The 18,246-nt window shown below is 38.1% G+C and overlaps 1 protein-coding gene across 21 annotated transcripts in view; it reads left to right on the top strand.

The window, feature by feature from the left end:
- Crem (cAMP responsive element modulator) overlaps positions 1-18,246 on the top strand; it is a 70,623-nt gene that overhangs the window by 25,533 nt on the left and 26,844 nt on the right. For 10 of the 21 annotated variants that reach the window (XM_085833594.1, XM_085833595.1, XM_029472199.2 and 7 more), the window contains 2 exons: positions 11,471-11,565; positions 11,702-11,844. The exons of 2 other annotated variants lie outside the window; for them this stretch is intronic. In XM_085833594.1, the coding sequence (XP_085689720.1) occupies positions 11,471-11,565; positions 11,702-11,844 (238 nt within the window). Of the gene's footprint in view, positions 1-7,498; positions 7,604-7,747; positions 7,895-11,470; positions 11,566-11,701; positions 11,845-18,246 lie in introns of those variants that run through there. 9 more of the 21 variants (XM_085833592.1, XM_085833591.1, XM_021150187.3 and 6 more) reach the window with 2 other exon arrangements.

The following is an 18,246-nucleotide window of genomic DNA, read 5'->3' as shown; positions in this document are numbered from 1 at the left end:
TGCAGGAGGCCACAGGACCCAGGTTCCTGGTGAAAGTTGTTCCTTGAACAGTGCTGCCATGTGAGCTTTTAAGAATACTAGTGATGAAGTTTAAGATCATTAACTGTACAATTACAGGCTTAATGCTTATTATCACTTCCCAGGGTTGTTAAAGCTAGTGAGTATATAGAATGGCAGTTTTACAGATCTAAGTGCTTTCTTGATTAAAAGGATCCATCTAAAGTCTAGCATGAAGGATACATTATTTGTGTTTTTGGAGTTTAATGATGTCTCTTAAGCTTTTGCACCCCCAAAGTTTGGACATAGCAGAGGTATCATTGCAGAATTCACTTAGCTCACCTGTAGGATTTTGAGGTCACAGCCTGTGTTGGTGGGAACTTACAACTTGTTTTAGTTTTTATTTGTTTGTTTGGTTTTCCTGAGATGGTCTCACTATGTACTTCTGGCTGGCCTGGAACTCACTATGTAGGCCAGGCTGGCCTCAAATTCACAGAGGTCTGTCTGCCTCCTGAGGGCTGACATGCAAAGGCATGCACCAGCATACCCAGCCCAGGTATTCTTTAAAAGATAATGATTTTATGTTATTTATTTTGTATGTATCTGGGTGTGAGCACATGTATACCATGGTGTATGTAGAAATCAAAGAACAACTGTGAGAGTTGGTTATGGTCTTCCATGATGGAGTTCCAGGATCTGACACAAGTCATCATCAATCGTGACAGGAAGGGGCTTTACTCACTGAGTTATCTTGTTGGTCTACATCAGGTATTCTTGACACTAAAACTTTTGATAGAACTGTTGTTTAACATGGAGTTCTGAGAATTATACTTGAAAGATAAGCAACTAAAAGCATGTTCTGTAACTATTTGTATATGTACATACATATATATATGATATATACTCACAGCTATATATATATAGCTATATCTATATACACTAGGTGTGTATATCTGTATATATATACATATAATATTTTTTTCTTCATTTATTTATTTATTTATTTATTTTATTAGGTAATTTCCTCAATTACATTTCCAATGCTATCCAAAAAGTCCCCAATACACTCCCCCCCCAGTCCCCCACCCACCCACCCCCACCCCTTGGCCCTGGCATTCCCCTGTACTGGGGCATATAAAGTTGGCAAGTCCAATGGGCCTCTCTTTCCAGTGATGGCCTACTAGGCCATCTTTTGATACAAATGCAGCTAGAGACAAGAGCTCTGGGGTACTGGTTAGTTCCTAATAATGATCCACCTATGGGGTTGCAGTTCCCTTTAGCTCCTTGGGTACTTTCTCTAGCTCCTCCATTGGGGGCCCTGTGATCCATCCAGTAGCTGACTGTGAGCATCCACATCTGTGTTTGCTAGGCCCCGGCATTGTCTCACAAGAGACAGCTATATCTGGGTCCTTTCAGCAAAATCTTGCTAGTGTATGCAATGGTGTCAGCGTTTGGAAGCTGATTATGGGATGGATCCCTGGATATGGCAGTCTTTAGATGGTCCATCCTTTCTTCACAGCTCCAAACTTTATCTCTGTAACTCTTTCCTTGGGTGTTTTGTTCCCAATTCCAAGAAGGGGCACAGTGTCCACACTTTGGTCTTCGTTCTTCTTGAGTTTCATGCGTTTAACAAATTGTATCTTATATCTTGGGTATCCTAAGTTTTTGGGCTAATATCCACTTATCAGTGAGTACATATTGTGTGAGTTCCTTTGTGAATATGTTACCTCACTCAGAATGATGCCCTCCAGATCCATCCATTTGCCTAGGAATTTTATAAATTCATTCCTTTTAATAGCTGAGTAGTACTCCATTGTGTAAATGTACCACATTTTATGTATCCATTCCTCTGTTGAGGGGCATCTGGGTTCTTTCCAGCTTCTGGCTATTATAAATAAGGCTGCTATGAACATAGTGGAGCATGTGTCCTTCTTACCGGTTGGAACATCTTCTGGATATATGCCCAGGAGAGGTATTGCTGGATCCTCTGGTAGTATTATGTCCAATTTTCTGTGGAACCGTCAAACTGATTTCCAGAGTGGTTGTACCAGCTTGCAATCCCACCAACAATGAAGGAGTGTTCCTCTTTCTCCACATCCTCGCCAGCATCTGCTGTCACCTGAATTTTTGATCTTAGCCATTCTGACTGGTGTGAGGTGGAATCTCAGGGTTGTTTTGATTTGCATTTCCCTGATGATTAAGGATGTTGAACATTTTTTCAGGTGCTTCTCTGCCATTCGGTATTCCTCAGGTGAGAATTCTTTGTTCAGTTCTGAGCCCCATTTTTTAACGGGGTTATTTGATTTTCTGGAGTCCACCTTCTTGAGTTCCGTATATATATTGGATATTAGTCCCCTATCTGATTTAGGATAGGTAAAGATCCTTTCCCAATCTGTTGGTGGGTTATAATGTAATATATTATATATATAAGCTAGTTTTATGTCAACTTGACACAACCTGAAATCATCTGAGTGGAAGGAACCTCTATTAAGATTAATGCCTCCATAAGATGAGCCTGTAGGGAAACCTGTGCAACATTTTCTTAATTAGTGATTGATGTGCCTAGGGCCTATCCCATTATGAGTGGTACCACTCCTCGTGGTCCTGGGTTCTCTAAGAAAGCAGGCTGAGCAAGCCACGAAGAGCAAACTAGTAAGCAGCACCTCTCCATTGCCTCCGCATTAGCTCTTGTCTCTAGCTTCCCGTCCTCACTTCCCTCAGTGTGGGATTCTTACCTGGTAGTGTAAGCTGAAACAAAGATTGATGACTCTTTCCTCTGCAACTTGCTTTGGTTATTGTGTTCCATCACACCAATAGTAACCCTAACTAGGACCGTGTGTGTGTGTGTGTGTGTATTCACATATGCATATGTTATGATTTATTCTTTTTTATAAAGTTTTCTTACAATTTATTTATTTTTGGTGCACTGATGTGTTTTTTCCATATGTCTGTGTGAGGGTGTCAGGTCTCCTGGAACCAGAGTTACAGACAGTTGTGAGCTGCCATGTGGGTGCTGGGAATTGAACCTGAGCCTTCTGGAAGAACAGTAGGTGTTCTTAACCATTGAGCAATCTCTCCAGCCCCGTGATTTATTCTTGCTTTAGTTCTTCAAATAATGCAACTTTGAAGCTGCAGTGTTTATTCACAGGAAGTGAGTACACAGATTGCAGATTCATAACATAGCACAACTTTTGAGAATATTTCTAGTATTCTTGAGTTTCTCTATTATAGTTTCAAGTTTCTTATCTTTAAATGTTTTACTTTTTGTTGTTAAAAAAGCAAATCATTGAGATATACTGGGGCTCTGGCAGGGCTTGACAGAGAAGTCTGATTCTACAGGGAAAAGTTCTTTCATATGAGCAACTTTCATAGTTTTTCCCATCACCAGCTTGATGAAGTGTTGTGCTAAAGGATGCCAGTTGGTAACATGTAGAGTTTGAGACCCCTATTTCAGAAGGAAGGAAGGAAGGAAGGAAGGGAGGGAGGGAGGGAGGGAGGGAGGGAGGGAGGGAGGGAGGGAGGGAGGGAGGGAGAGAGAGAGAGAGAGAGAGAGAGAAAGAAAGAAAGAAAGAAAGAAAGAAAGAAAGAAAGAAAGAAAGAAAGAGAAAAGAAGAAAGAGAAAGAAAGGATGGAAAGAAAGAAAGGAAGGAAGGAAGGAAGGAAGGAAGGAAGGAAGGAAGGAAGGAAATAAAGGGGAAGGTGAAGGAAGGCGAGGGGGAAAGGCAAAAGGGAAGGAAGGGAAAGGAAACACAAAAGCAAATGTGGGGTAAGAATACCTGCAGAGGGTGTGGCATCCTCTTATGAGAACATGCTAGCCAGTACTTCTTTGAGTTAAGGAAGGTTTGTTTTGCTTTTCTATATAAGATAAAAAGCATAATTTATATTTTGCTAGTCTCTGATCTACAAACGTCAGTGTTACTGGGTTTGAATTGTGGCTATGAAACTGTATTAGAGCTGAAATCTCAGCCTGTCTCAGCTCTCTGTTTGAGCTGAACAGCAGACTGAAACAATGTTATTATCGAGCAGCCACTGAAAAGTGTTCTATGCACTGCAGAACCTTGGGAAAGATGTGCAGATGCTTTCAAAGGATTTGCTAAGATAAATATATGGAGTAACAGTATATTTTATATTTAATACAATTTTATTTACCTTTTACTCTAGTAACATTTGTACTGGTGTGATCAAAACAATAAGTGGAAGATAAACTTTTGTTCTTAACTTGAGCCATATTAGTGGCATCAAGGACCATGATTAACTGGTTTTATATGCTTCACTACCTTTCCTTTGAAGTCAAACACAGCAGCCAGTTTCATGGGAGAATATTTTGGAAGAACCAGTAAAAGCTGCATAACAACGCGACCCTTGAGTACATACTACCTTAATTTAATACTCTTTGCTTTGAAATGGGATGTGTTTTGAGGAGAGGTGGTCCACATTCGCTTCACCCACTGAGCCAGTGCTTCCCTAGAAGTATTTCAGGATGTTGTATAATATTGAGTCAGCTAAAGATACATCCAAAGGCTACAGATGTCATTGTTACAGATTTGGGAACAACCATTTGTGAGTTTCAGAACTATGTCAAAGAATATTATTGCTTGCCTGTAAAAACTGCAGTAAAATCCCCTTGCTCTATAAAATACACTGTCTATGAGATCCAGATTTTTTCTCACGTATCTACCTCATGGAACACAAGATCCTGATAATCTTCATGTATCACCTCATGAAACACACTGCAAATTAATTGTAGAAGTATATATTAGAATCTAGATCTGTTTAATTGAAACAAGTCATTAAAGCCAAGTATAGTAGAGCAGACTTAAAATCTTAGTCACTTGACTGAGACAGAGGTCATCATGAATTTGAGACCACCCTAGGATATATAGTGAGCCTGTGATAAGTGAGAACCTTTAAGTTGGCAGGCAGATCTCTGTGTGTTCAAGGTCAACTTGGTCTGTGTAAGATCCAAGATAGTCAAGGATACACAGAGAAATCCTGTCTTAAAAAACAAGACAAAACAAAAAACAAAACAAAAGAAAGAGAGGAAGGAAGGAAGAAAGAGAGAGGAAACCAAAAACCAAACAACAACACAAATCATAGTCATTAAAAGAAGTAGTTAGTCTGTTATGGTGATGGTGGTACATGCCTTTAATCTCAGCAGAAGCAGGTGGCTCTCTGTTCGTTTGAGGCCAGCCTGGTATATGTAGTAAGTTCCAGGCCAGCCAGGGATACATAATGAGATGTTGTCTCAAAACAACAATAAAAACTCACAACCAACTGAAAACACATATACATAAAAACCCCAGAGTAAAACACTGTCAGAATTTTCACTAAATAGTTTTTTTTTGAAAAATGTAACTTTTTCACAAAATTATAGCATTGCAGTAGATTTACCATTGCTGAGCTATTAGGTGATTATTCCATTTTAATTTCTAGTGTGGTATTAATCAGTAGATAAAAATCTTCTGGCACTGAATTATATGGGTTTGCAAGAACCAGATATGTACATCTTTACCTAATTTTGTGTCCATCATCCCTATTTGCAGCCTGAAACAAGTCATGATCCATAATGTATTGTTTATGTCACAGAAATAAACAAAAATTGTACATCAGGATTCCACTTCCTAGGATTTGGTTATTAAATATTTACCCATCACTCTACCTAGGTAGAAATCCAGTTGATTCAGATACTGAAACCTCTTTAGGGCTGGTGAGATGGCTTAGATGCTTACTTACTACTGAACTGGATGACCTGAGTTTGATCCTGTGGAACTACATGGTAGAAGGAGAGACCAACTCCAATAAGTTGTCCTTTCAACCTTTCTACTTCACACAACACAGTGGAGTGAACACACAAACATACACAAACATACACAAACTTACTCTATATGTAATAAAAAATAATAAAAAATATGTAATAAAAATTTGGAAACAACAACAAACACCTCTGAGATAGTTAGGAAGTTTAAGTATAAAGATATCGTGTGAGAGAGAGTTTGAGGTTACTTGAGAGGAGGAGGGAACTTTCTGCCAGTTAACACAGTGCTGGATATCCTTCCATCATTTTTTTCTTGTGCTGACATTTATGGAACAAATCCTTTTTATTTGTACCTTTAGCTGTTCAGCACACACACACACACACACACACATATGAGGTACTTTTAATATAGATAGATGTACTTTTCTCCTACAATCCAAGTAGATGATGTTACTGAGATAGGTACGTTGTCTGTATCCGTTGCCTCTGGCCTCATTTGTAACCTTCGTAATCTAGGCTTAGATCAAGGTCTGGCTTCAGCTCTGGCTCCCATAGAAAGCCTTCACTTTTTGTTCAGGGCTATACTGATCTTTCTTCTGTACGCCTGTGACATTTATGGCTAGTAAAGTAGAGCAGTTAGCTCTTGTTTGATGTGTTGTCTTTTATTAGGCACCAGTTTTACCAATTCTACTTTATACCTCAGTACATGAAGTACAGTGAGTGCTAGACATATGTATCTTTTTTATGTGTTAAAGTATTTGCTTTCTAGAAAATGACATTGTAAGTATATCTTAACTATTTGTTGTAAATCTGTTTCCCCCCTCCCTCACCAGACTAGGTTTTTTCTGTGTTTTTTATCCTGGCCACAAATTCATGATCCTTCTGCTTCTGCTTCCTGAGTGCGGAGATTTCAAACATACACTGTGCTCACCTTGCAAAGCCATTTTCAAATAATTTTAAAAGTAATAAAACACTAGTAAAGTAGCCTGGGACTCACTGGTGTTTCTTAAAAAATCGAGGCTTCCGTGAAAATTAACACCTTGAGGCTCTCTTATTACTCAAGATAGAAACTCCAACTGCATTTCATTTTCAAGGTCTTTGAGTGGTTTGAAGAAATCAAAATGCATAGTGAACTGAATAATATCAAGAAAAGTTTCTAAAATTATAGTGGCCAGAAGGACAGATTACTAGAGACTTTGTGTCCAATCCAATGGGTGTTTCTGGATACACTCAGTAGGGTGATATGGGGAGATACCTATGTCACTCATCTCTCAGTTCAAGACTGATGGGGCTCTGCACCTCTCAACTGATACTCCATGTTGGAAAGAGGGCTCCCATACTAGCAAAAGGCTTGAAATTTCTTTTTTCTGTGGTGTATTCTCTCTCTCTCTCTCTCTCTCGTGTGTGTGTGTGTGTGTGTGTGAGTGAGTGTGAGAAAGAGAGAGAAATAGAGATAGTGACTGTAAAAACAAGTATGTACATGTGGTTATAGAATATAAAAATGACTTTTTCTTGAACTAATATTGAGGCAGTGTATCAGCTTACATCTAAAATAGTGAAAAAAATTTCCACATGCAAAACATTTCATTTATCAAAAAATAATCCACCACATTTGAATTTTCTTCAGTTCCTCTTAATCAGTTAAAGAGGAGGAGTTTGTGTTTTGTCCTGAAAAGGGTGACCCTGTTAGTAGCCAAGAGGTTGCATTGAGGTAGTTTAACTGCTTTAGAACTTTGCGCTCGGAACATTCTTAGCTGCCAAAGCATGGGCAGCAAAAGTGAGGCACATGGGTTCTTTAGTATCTGTCACATCAGAGAATGACAGTTCCAGGACAGTGACTACCTCCTAATGGTAAGTACCCTACTTGTTCTTCATTTCTTAGATTCAGAAAAGGAAAAGAGAAGTAGGCTGGTTGTGATAGCAAGTGGTACTCTTAAAAATAAACAAAAGCAAAACAAGTCCATCTTTAATCCTCAATGATGGTCATTTTTTCAGGTTTCTGTAGCTGGATCAGGCACTGGAAGAGGCTCCCCAGCTGTGACTCTAGTACAGTTACCTTCAGGCCAAACTGTACAGGTCCAGGGAGTAATTCAGACACCACATCCATCGGTTATTCAATCACCACAAATACAAACTGTTCAGGTTAGCGTCCTTCCTTGACGATTTGTCTTTGACTTTCTTGAGCTTTAATTTTTTTTTCTGTTGTTTAATTCATTTATCATCATTTTCTTCATTTTCTTTTACTCTTTTAGAGATAAAGTTTCACTATGTAGCCAAGATTGGCTCTAAATACCTTTTCCTCCTTCTCAGCCTCTCAAATTATGGGACTACAGGCATGTGCCACTCCATTCGGCTTTTTTTGTGTAACTTTATATATTAAAGGTGTCTTCTTGAATACTTGGAGAATTTCTTCTTATGTATATGTATGGTACATTGTGTTGGGCTGTGCATATAGACTGACTTATGGGTACGATTTTTGTTACCGCTCTTAATTTTGTACGAGTAATTGTTAAATAAGCAGTTCTATATTTTAGCTTCTTTTATTTCCCAGACATATTTATTTAGCATAGCTCTCTAGTGGTACTTTGAGGGTTCCTGGAAAACATTGCTATAAACACAGTACAGACCTGGTTGGCTTTGGACTCACTATGTAACCCAAGTTGGCATCAAACTTCCTGCCTTAGCTTCTTGAGTACATCATTGTACTTCATGAGAAATTGATTTTATATTAGTGAATGTAACCCTCAGAAATTGAGGATATTTGATGCTGGGACTTAAACTGCAGATCTTTGTGGATGTTAAGCACATAATACCTCTAGAACCCCGGCCCAAAAGTACAGATTCTTGTCACTTGGGTACTTTATTTTCATGTCATACACTCCTCAGGTTGAACCTCGACTTTTGTAGATATGGTTGTGGGACAGATAAATATTTTATGACTTCTCATCATTGTAATTATCACACATGATAGGAATCACATCCTAAACTCTTGAAGGTAGTTTTTTCACTAATAGATATTTATTATGTTTGTACTTTATAGCTTACTTTTCATTTACTGAAATGATTTCTGTTTCTTTTTTAGGTCAATTTGTTAATCTTTAAGTGTAGAAATTATGTGAAATTAAGTGGTGACAAGCAAGACTCAAATCTGTGAGGAAAATGGATGTGCATATACTTAATCTTGCCTTCACCTGCATGTGCTTGAGTTTAGTTTCTCACAGAATGCAGTGAGGGCCTCAGCACAACTCTTACATAAAATTTCCTTACTTTCTGAGCTTGCTTCTTTTTCCAGCATAGGTATCTTGTCTTTGTTACAGGGTGTAAAAACAATTCCTATCATTGTCTTTAGTTTTCTGTAATGACCCTTGATTACAAGAATTTGTAATTTCTGATTTTAATTATAAAGTAAGAAAGTTCCTCCTTACTCTTCCTTGTATTATAGATTTTATTGGCAGTAAAAACTTTACCTGGCTGGTATTGGAAGGCAACATTGTCTTATAATAGGAATACTTTATTATTGGTGTTTTGTTAAGTGAATGATTTGATTGTCTTTATAGAGATAAATGCTTTTAGATCTTATCTTAGAACTCTTGTGGTTTAAATGACAAATCTTCTGCATGAACTTCAATTTTAAAAATTTTTTGTTAGCATATATTAATTATATGCAATAGTGTTTTCATTATTATGACATTCCATACTGTACTAGAATTTGCTCTGTAGACCAGGCTGGCCTCAAGCTCACAGACATCCACTTGCTTCTGTCTTCCAAGTTCTGAGATTAAAGATGTGAGCCACCATTGCTTATCTTGTCTCAGCTTTTCTAAACTGGATGAAATAATGGGCTGTACTGCATATAAGGGAATTGCTGCGTTTTGGACAGCTGTGTGAAGTATATTGCCAGTGTAAGATACATGGTGTATGACCATGTAAGGCAATAACACTTCTTTCCTAGTAGATTATGTTGGGTGTGTGAGTGCTTGTGTAAGAGTATCCATTACCAGGAGTGTTATATTTGTAGATGCATATATGTATGTAGACACACATGCCTGTCTACATGCATTGAAGATGTTATAATTCCTTCTATTAAAATAAGAAATGAATTTTTAGTATATATTTTAATTGGTAAACAATTTTTATCAATTTATTCTGACAACATGTTGCTTTAAAGTTTGTGTATATTGTGGTATGACTAAATTGCTAATTAAAATATGTGTTATATAATTTTTACACGCTGGAAACACTTTAAATATGATAATTCTACATGAACTTTTGTAATTTTCAAGAGGAAAATATACTGATATTCTTCTTTTTTTCTCCTCCTCCTCCTCCTCCTCCTCCTCCTTGACATTTTTCTAGAGAAGATTTTTGAAACTCAGGCTGGCTTCAAGCTCATAGTATATTTAAGACTGTTCTTGAGTTTTATATGCTTCTGTTTCTGCCTTCAAATGCTAGGATTAGAGGAATTCACCACTCTTCCAGGTTTTATGTAATGTTGGGTCAAATAATATGGCTTTGTGCATGATGAAAGCACTCTATCAACTGAGTCGCCTCCTCAGCCCCATGCTGTTCTTTTTTTTTTTTTTTTTTTTTTCAAGACAGGGTTTCTCTGTGTAGCCCTGGCTGTCCTGGAACTCACTCTGTAGACCAGGCTGACCTCGAACTCAAAGATCCTCCTGCCTCTGCCTTCCAAGTGCTGGGATTAAAGGCATGCACCACCACACCTGGCCCCCGTGCTGTTCTTAACTGGACTTGTTTTCAGTCTTGATTCTTAGTTTTTTTCCCCCCATATCAAAGTCTCATGTAACATGAAGTTTTGTAAACCTACCTCCCCTAAACCTTAGAGCTAAGTTACTAAATATATTGACAGAAGACATGTTTAGAGATTTGTCATTTTAGTTTTCTCTTTTTTTTAAATTGACATATCATTGTATTGTTGCCTGGTTTGAAAACTCTGATACTTTTATTTTTACAACTATCTGTCTGTCTGTCTGTCTGTCTGTCTGTCTGTCTGTCTATCTACCTACCTACCTATCTATCTACCTATCATCTATCCATCCATCCCACCTACCAGTCTTATTTTTTGTGTGTGGATGTGTCTTTGGGTGCATTCCATAGTGTCTACTTGTAGGTTAGTGGGAATTTATTTTTTGTCTGATATGTGGGTCTTGGGACTGAACTCAGGTTGTCAGGCATAGTGGCAAGTGCTTTTATTCACTGAGCCATCTTACTGGTCCTTTAAATATAAATTTGTTTTGACTTCAGAATCTTTAAACTCTAATATGCTCCTTATAATATAAATCCTTCTCTCAACAAGCTTGTTTTACTGACTTGTTTACATAAGTATTTATTCTTCTTTGGGCCTGCTTAATGTCCTAACTTTACACCTAGCTTAAGCCAATGATGATGTGGAGAGAGCACTAAATTGGGTAGTTTTTCTGCATCTGTTATGGTCTTACTGATATCTGTACTTACAAGGACACATTTAGGTTTGGGGTTTTGGATCTTAAGTCTTTTATGCTTTTCTCTTTCCTGTGAAGTCCTACTTGGTATTCTAAGTACTTTTCTATTGAATTTATGTAGAATTTATTATCAATTCCATTCCTTGTTTCCCTCTCCACATAAGCACTGAATTCTATCCACAGTCTCTTAATCATCATTTTTGAGTGAAGATGGAGATCATATGTTTTATGATGCATTTCAGAAAGTCTTGTATTATAGGTAGCAACAATTGCAGAGACAGATGATTCTGCAGACTCAGAAGTAATCGATTCGCATAAACGTAGAGAAATTCTTTCACGAAGACCCTCATATAGGTGAGTTAACTAACTTTCCAACTTGTATATTGTATAAAAAGACACAATAATTGTAGAGCAAAGCAATGATTCTTTATGGCTTTCCTGTTGTCTCTTTCTATATCCTAATCGCTTATATTGTTATATTATATTTTAGAAAAATACTGAATGAACTTTCCTCTGATGTGCCTGGTATTCCCAAGATTGAAGAAGAAAAATCAGAGGAAGAAGGGACACCACCTAACATTGCTACCATGGCAGTACCAACTAGCATATATCAGACTAGCACGGGGCAATACAGTATGTATGCTATGATTCCATAGACACAGTGCTAGCTTTATGTCTTCCCTATTACAGTGAAGCAGTGTGGGCTTGGGCATCCGAATGTTTCATTAACAGCTGTGCATCGTTAACAGCTGTGCATCACAGAATAAACAGTACATGTTAAAGCAGTAAGATACTGATAAAGCAATAAGTACTGATAACTGAAAAGTCTTTATTGCTGAATATGAATGATAAGTGGTTAAAAATTAAAGGCAGGGTTCCTATTTACATGTTTATATTCATCTCAGGTAACAATTTTAAAAGTTCTTGTTTTTGTTGTCTTTATGCTATAAATGTCTGTATTTCATTGTTGCTGGCATTTGTTGCCAACAACTTATTACAGTTAATCATATAAAAGAAGTAAATATGTTTTCTAAGTTGTGTTTTAAATGTACTTTTGTTTTCATAACTTCGTTAATTTGTGCTGCAGTTTTTCTAAAAGAACAGAAAATCATTTAACTTTCAAACTGTAGCAATTGGATAGACCATTTTATTTGAACTTTACACACTGGAAGCTCTAATAAACAGATAGATTGGCATTTAGTCTTGTGCATTTTAATGTATTGCTACTTCTGGCTTTTTGTTCTTACTAAAGCACTAATCATTTTCCCAAGTCAAGCACATTTGATAAACAAGAATAATGAAACCTAGAAAGCAAAGTAAAAGGAAAGAAAGTAAGCCAAGGGAAACAACTGCTTGGGTCCTTGGGGATGTGTGTAATGTTATATACTGTGTCCAAATAAAATTCAAAGACTATATTTTCATTTTGAAAATACCTGCAAAGCCTCAGGACTTGGCTATTAAAACGTGTTATCTCCTTTTCTGTATGGAAGATCTTGTGTAGTTATTAGGATTTGTTGTTGTGTGTTTCTTAGAATTTTTCCTGTGGTGATAGATATTTGCAATAGCAGATCCTGCTTGTAATTTTGGGTCGCTACCATCATGGGTATAACTTGTCACTGCCGGATGATGAATGCACATGTTCAAAATGAGTGTGAAGAAAATTCCCACAACCTTTTGTGTCTAGTTTGGCCTATTGAAACTATGTGGTAAATGTTTTAGGACTGTAAATCAAAGCTTGCCAGCTTTTGTGCCTTAGTAATACAGTTCTAGGTTCCTGGAGGGCAAAGAACTCCTCAGCCCTCTGTCCCTAGACAGACTGAATAGGGCTGGGAGGCTAGAGCCTCTAGACTGATCCTCAGCCTTGAGCAATGTTGCCTGTTTACCCAGTGGGCTGTTCATGCTATTGTTTTCTGTTTGTGCTTTGACAGGGTAAAGGTTGGAAAATACTGCTGAAAGAATGTTAACACTTGAAGTTCTGGAGATGAGCTAAGAGGCTATAATCTTGGCATTTCTCTGGAATAGCCTGATGCTCCTTAGAACTTTTCATGGGAGCAGTGATCTATTAACAGGGAACAAGAAAAGTTGATGCTGTGGGTTAATTTTCTTAGATTATTACCACAAAACGTGACATAGTGAAAAGAAAGCTAAGAGAATATTGAAGCTGGAGGGGATATGGTAAAGGGCTCTGGTGTCTGTATCTGCTCACTCAGTGATCAGGTCAAGAAGCATCTCAGGCTTTAGTCTTTGAAGTGGTCAAACTGTAGGGTATATGTGAACCCAAAAGAAAAGCATAGGTCAAAGTGGGGAGAAAAGATGTGCAAACATTGGGCCAAGACAAAGGAGTTTCGACTAGTGGAGATGGTCTTCTTTGTGCTCACTAGGCCTGTCCTTTCAATGAGCTTCTGTACCATAGCTTCTGTGCTGTGCTTCTGGTGCTCCCAGCCCCAGAGTCTACACTTTGCATTGTAGCACACTATATGTAGGCTGCAAGGTTGGGGAATGAGTCAGAAGTTCCAGAGTAAATGAGGCAACTGTGTTTAGAAGTTTAACTTGTATTTGTTTGCCCACAAGAATAATTTCTATACATCACTAGGGAATATTTATATTTATATTATACCTTTATACATACAAGATCCATTTAATTAATCTTACTTCTTAGTATTAAAAATTTAGCATGTTTTGATGCTGTTATGCTATATATAAGTATTTAAGAATAGAAAAAGCTTCTAGCATTCTTTGGATTTTCGAATAGTTTCACTAGAAGTTCTGTATATTCTTCTATGCATTGTTTTGAGCCACCCTCATAATCTTAATTGTGACAAGAGTATCAAACTTGATGAAATAAAATATCTCCCACATTACATTTTTTCTTCGTATTTATATGTATGCACATACATGTATGTGGATACACTTGCTTACATATAAAGGCTAGAGGCTGACATAGGTGTCTTCTATGGCTTTTGTACCTTATGGTTTGAGATGAAGTCTCACCTGGAGCTCACCATTTTGGCAAGACTTTCTGGACAGTCAGGCCCTGGTATTCACTCATCTTCATTAACTGCTAAGGTTACAGATGTAGAACACCAACCCCAGCTTTTACATGGGCGGTGGGGAATGAACTCAGGTCCTCATGTTTGCACAACTCAGCCATCTCCCTGGCCCAAAGTCATATTTTTAATAGTTGAAAGATATTTGTTGAAAATTGATTTGATTATTTTGATTTCCTATTTTTATTTTTTGTTAGTTCCTGGGATCCATCTTGAACCTTGTACATGTTAGATAAGTGCTCTATCACTGAGCTGTACACATCCTTACTTTGTAACTACTGTTTATCACAGAAGTTAAATTTTTACTGAGTACAGGAAAAATAGGCAGATTTAAGAATAGAACTTAAAATTGTAAGCATTAAACAGGCAAGGGTTTATTGTTATAGTACCAAATAATAGCTATACTTGCAGAGACTCTGCTGGGAAAACAGAAACTTGCAATAGGTTTGTTGCTAGGGGTATGGCTCCCTGGGAAAGCATTTGCCTGGTGTGTAGGCCTTGGCTTCAATCTCAAGTGCTACAGCCAACTGGTTTAGTGAAGGAAAATCTGTTATATCTCGGGGAATATCTTGAGATAAGGTACCATATGATGGCATTAGAGATAGTGTTAGCAAAGAACGCTACTTGCTGCATAAAACATTGAAAATATACAATGAATTCATAAATGTAAAAGTGAAAAGAAAATTAAATGTCTTAAAATTCTAAATGAAGTTAAAAATATTTTTATGTGTATGGGTAATTTTTTTTTAAGATTTATTTATTATTATATCTAAGTACACTGTAGCTATCTTCAGACACACCAGAAGAGGGCATCAGATCTCACTTTGAATGGTTGTGAGCCACCATGTGGTTGCTGGGATTTGAACTCACAACCTTTGAAAGGGCAGTCTTAACTGCTGGGCCATTTCTCTAGCCCTGTATGGGTAATTTCTGTGTGAATATATGTCTGTTCATTATGTGTGTCCCTGGTACCTGAGGAGGCTAAAAGAGAGCTTCAGATCTTCTGGGACTGGAATTACAGACAGTTGTGTGCTGTCAAGTGGATGCTGTGACTAAACCTGGGTCCTCTGAGAGAGCAGCCATGTGTCTTAATCACTGAGCCATCCATCTTTCTAGACCCAAATGATTGAAAATTTTGATTCAATAACCTCTGTTCTCTTAGGAAAAGTGTTTTAAACACACACTCTGCTATACCCAATCTTTTCCTTTACCAATGAAAGGCTGGTGCCAAGACTTCACATTATTCTTTTAGATGTGCCATGAGTTTTCTCTGTTCCTTTTGTATTTTCCTAAGAACCTTACTGGAATGAGTCTCTATGACTCACCTTTTTATATTTGTATATCATAGGTAAGTGGGTCAAACTAAAATCCACCTTCATAAAATGACAAGTATGGACATTGTGAACTGCTTAAAGAATTAAAATATTTTATTATGTGTGGAATGTGATTTATTATGACATAGTCATACATGTACATATGTACCATAAGAATTCAGAATCCTTAGGATGCTCATATGAACAAACACTTTGTCATAAAAGGAATTGGTTTACACATTCTAAAGAAACTGAGTTTGTATATTCTTAGCAATGACATTACTTATATCCCTCGAGTAACTAAAAAATGTTTATGTAGTTAGTGACATGTAAATGTGGCTCTTTGATGTTTGTTTTGCTGTTCTAATGGCTACTGTGATTTAACCTGTTCTGTACCTCTAGCTTTCAAGACAAAGGTATTAGTTTCTGTCCCCATTTCCTCTCCTTCTACCCCTCCCTAATACACACACACACACACACACACACACACACACACAGAGCTCCTGAGTTCCAGGGATAACCAGAGCTCTGCTGTAGTGAGGCCCTGTCTCAAAAGGAAAAAAAAAATGTAGTGGAGCTAGGTATAGTGGCACAGCAAGCTTTGAATCCCAGCATTCAGGAAACAGATGTAGGTGAGTCTCTGTGTTTGAGGCCAGCCTGGCCTACATAGTGAATTCTAGGTCAGCCAGGGCTGCACAGAGAAACCCTGTGTCAAACAAAAACAAAAAAATATCAACAAACAAAACCCCCAACAACAACAAATTAACGTGAGATTTCAGTTTTGAATCTTCTAATTGTAGTTTGAAATTAAAATAGTTTGGAATTACATCTGCTTAAATATTTACATGCTTATGTATTTGAATTACTTCTATGAAAAACTTTAGGGTTGAAAAGAAACATGCATCAAGTGAAGAGAACTCAGGTCTTACTTTAAGTTGAATATATTGTGCTCCTTTGCTTGGGAACTTTTCCAGTTTTCAACTTTTGTTTTTTGAGACAGGGTCTCGCTATGGAGCTCTAGTTGGAATTCATTGTAGACAGGCTGGTCCTGAATTCATAGTCATCTGCTTAACTCTGTCTCTTTTTCCACAGTGCTGGTATAAAAGGGGTGCAACACTGTGCCTGGCTAGGTTCCCACTTTTAAAATCCATGTTTTCTGTCTTTATCAGTTATATAAGACCTAGAATTTGCCTTATGGGTCTGGGGATGTATAACTAAAAATTAGTAGCTTAAGAGATGAGTAGGTAAGGGAATGAATGAATGACAGAAATATCTCTTCACAGTGTCTATGATCCCAGCTGAGTATGGCAGTGTGTGCCTGTGATCCCAGCTGAGTATGGCAGTGTGTGCCTGTGATCCCAGCTGAGTATGGCAGTGTGTGCCTGTGATCCCAGCTGAGTATGGCAGTGTGTGCCTGTGATCCCAGCTGAGTATGGCAGTGTGTGCCTGTGATCCCAGCTGAGTATGGCAGTGTGTGCCTGTGATCCCAGCTGAGTATGGCAGTGTGTGCCTGTGATCCCAGCTGAGTATGGCAGTGTGTGCCTGTGATCCCAGCTGAGTATGGCAGTGTGTGCCTGTGATCCCAGCTGAGTATGGCAGTGTGTGCCTGTGATCCCAGCTGAGTATGGCAGTGTGTGCCTGTGATCCCAGCTGAGTATGGCAGTGTGTGCCTGTGATCTCAGCTGAGTATGGCAGTGTGTGCCTGTGATCTCAGCTGAGTATGGCAGTGTGTGCCTGTGATCCCAGCTGAGTATGGCAGTGTGTGCCTGTGATCTCAGCTGAGTATGGCAGTGTGTGCCTGTGATTCCAGCTGAGTATGGCAGTGTGTGCCTGTGATTCCAGCTGAGTATGGCAGTGTGTGCCTGTGATTCCAGCTGAGTATGGCAGTGTGTGCCTGTGATCCCAGCTGAGTATGGCAGTGTGTGCCTGTGATCCCAGCTGAGTATGGTAGTGTGTCCCTGTAATCCCAGCACGTAAGAGGTAGAAGCAATAGAATTACAAGTTCAAGGTCATCTTCTAGTTCTAGGACAGCCTGGGGTGCATGAGGACCTACATCAAAAACTCAACACAACAAATACATTTCTTTTCACTGTTATATATGTTGGAAACTTTCTGTAATAGTTTTGCTATTTTAGGACAATGTCGCACTGCAGCCTAGACTAGCCTAGAATTCACAGCTGTCCTGCCATACCTCCGGACTGCTAGGGTTACAGGCACATGCCACCATGCCTGGCTAATAAGTTTTGTTTGTTTTTAAAGGCTAAAGTAAAATATTATATTTAAATTCATTCACATGTATCTTATTTCCTACTTTTCCTCTTGATTGACGTTTATTAAAAGCAAATTATTCTATCCTTGGATATTTTGGCTTTTTAGAAGTTTCCTGCTCAAATGTATTCCTATAGATAACACATTCCCAGAATCTCTGAAACATTAAGTTTTATTCTCCAACAATAGTTACCCTTTTGAATGAAAAGGTCCTCTGTCATTTCATAATGCCCTGCCAATATAAAGTGTGAGGGCTAATGTATGAGATTTATCAGTAGAAATGTTTTCCCATGCCCTGCATGGTGGCATGTGCCAGAGCCAACTGTGCTGTGGGATGGGTGGGGTGTATATGTGTGGATGTGTGTATTTTCAATTTTAATTATATTTTGAAAAAATATATATTTCAA

This window comes from Mus caroli, unplaced genomic scaffold, assembly GCF_978045245.1.
Source record: "Mus caroli unplaced genomic scaffold, Mus_caroli_1 scaffold_19, whole genome shotgun sequence".
NCBI classification, from domain to species: domain Eukaryota; kingdom Metazoa; phylum Chordata; class Mammalia; order Rodentia; family Muridae; genus Mus; species Mus caroli.
Note: the sequence above shows the minus strand (reverse complement) of the source record. Positions and strands in the feature narration are given on the sequence as shown.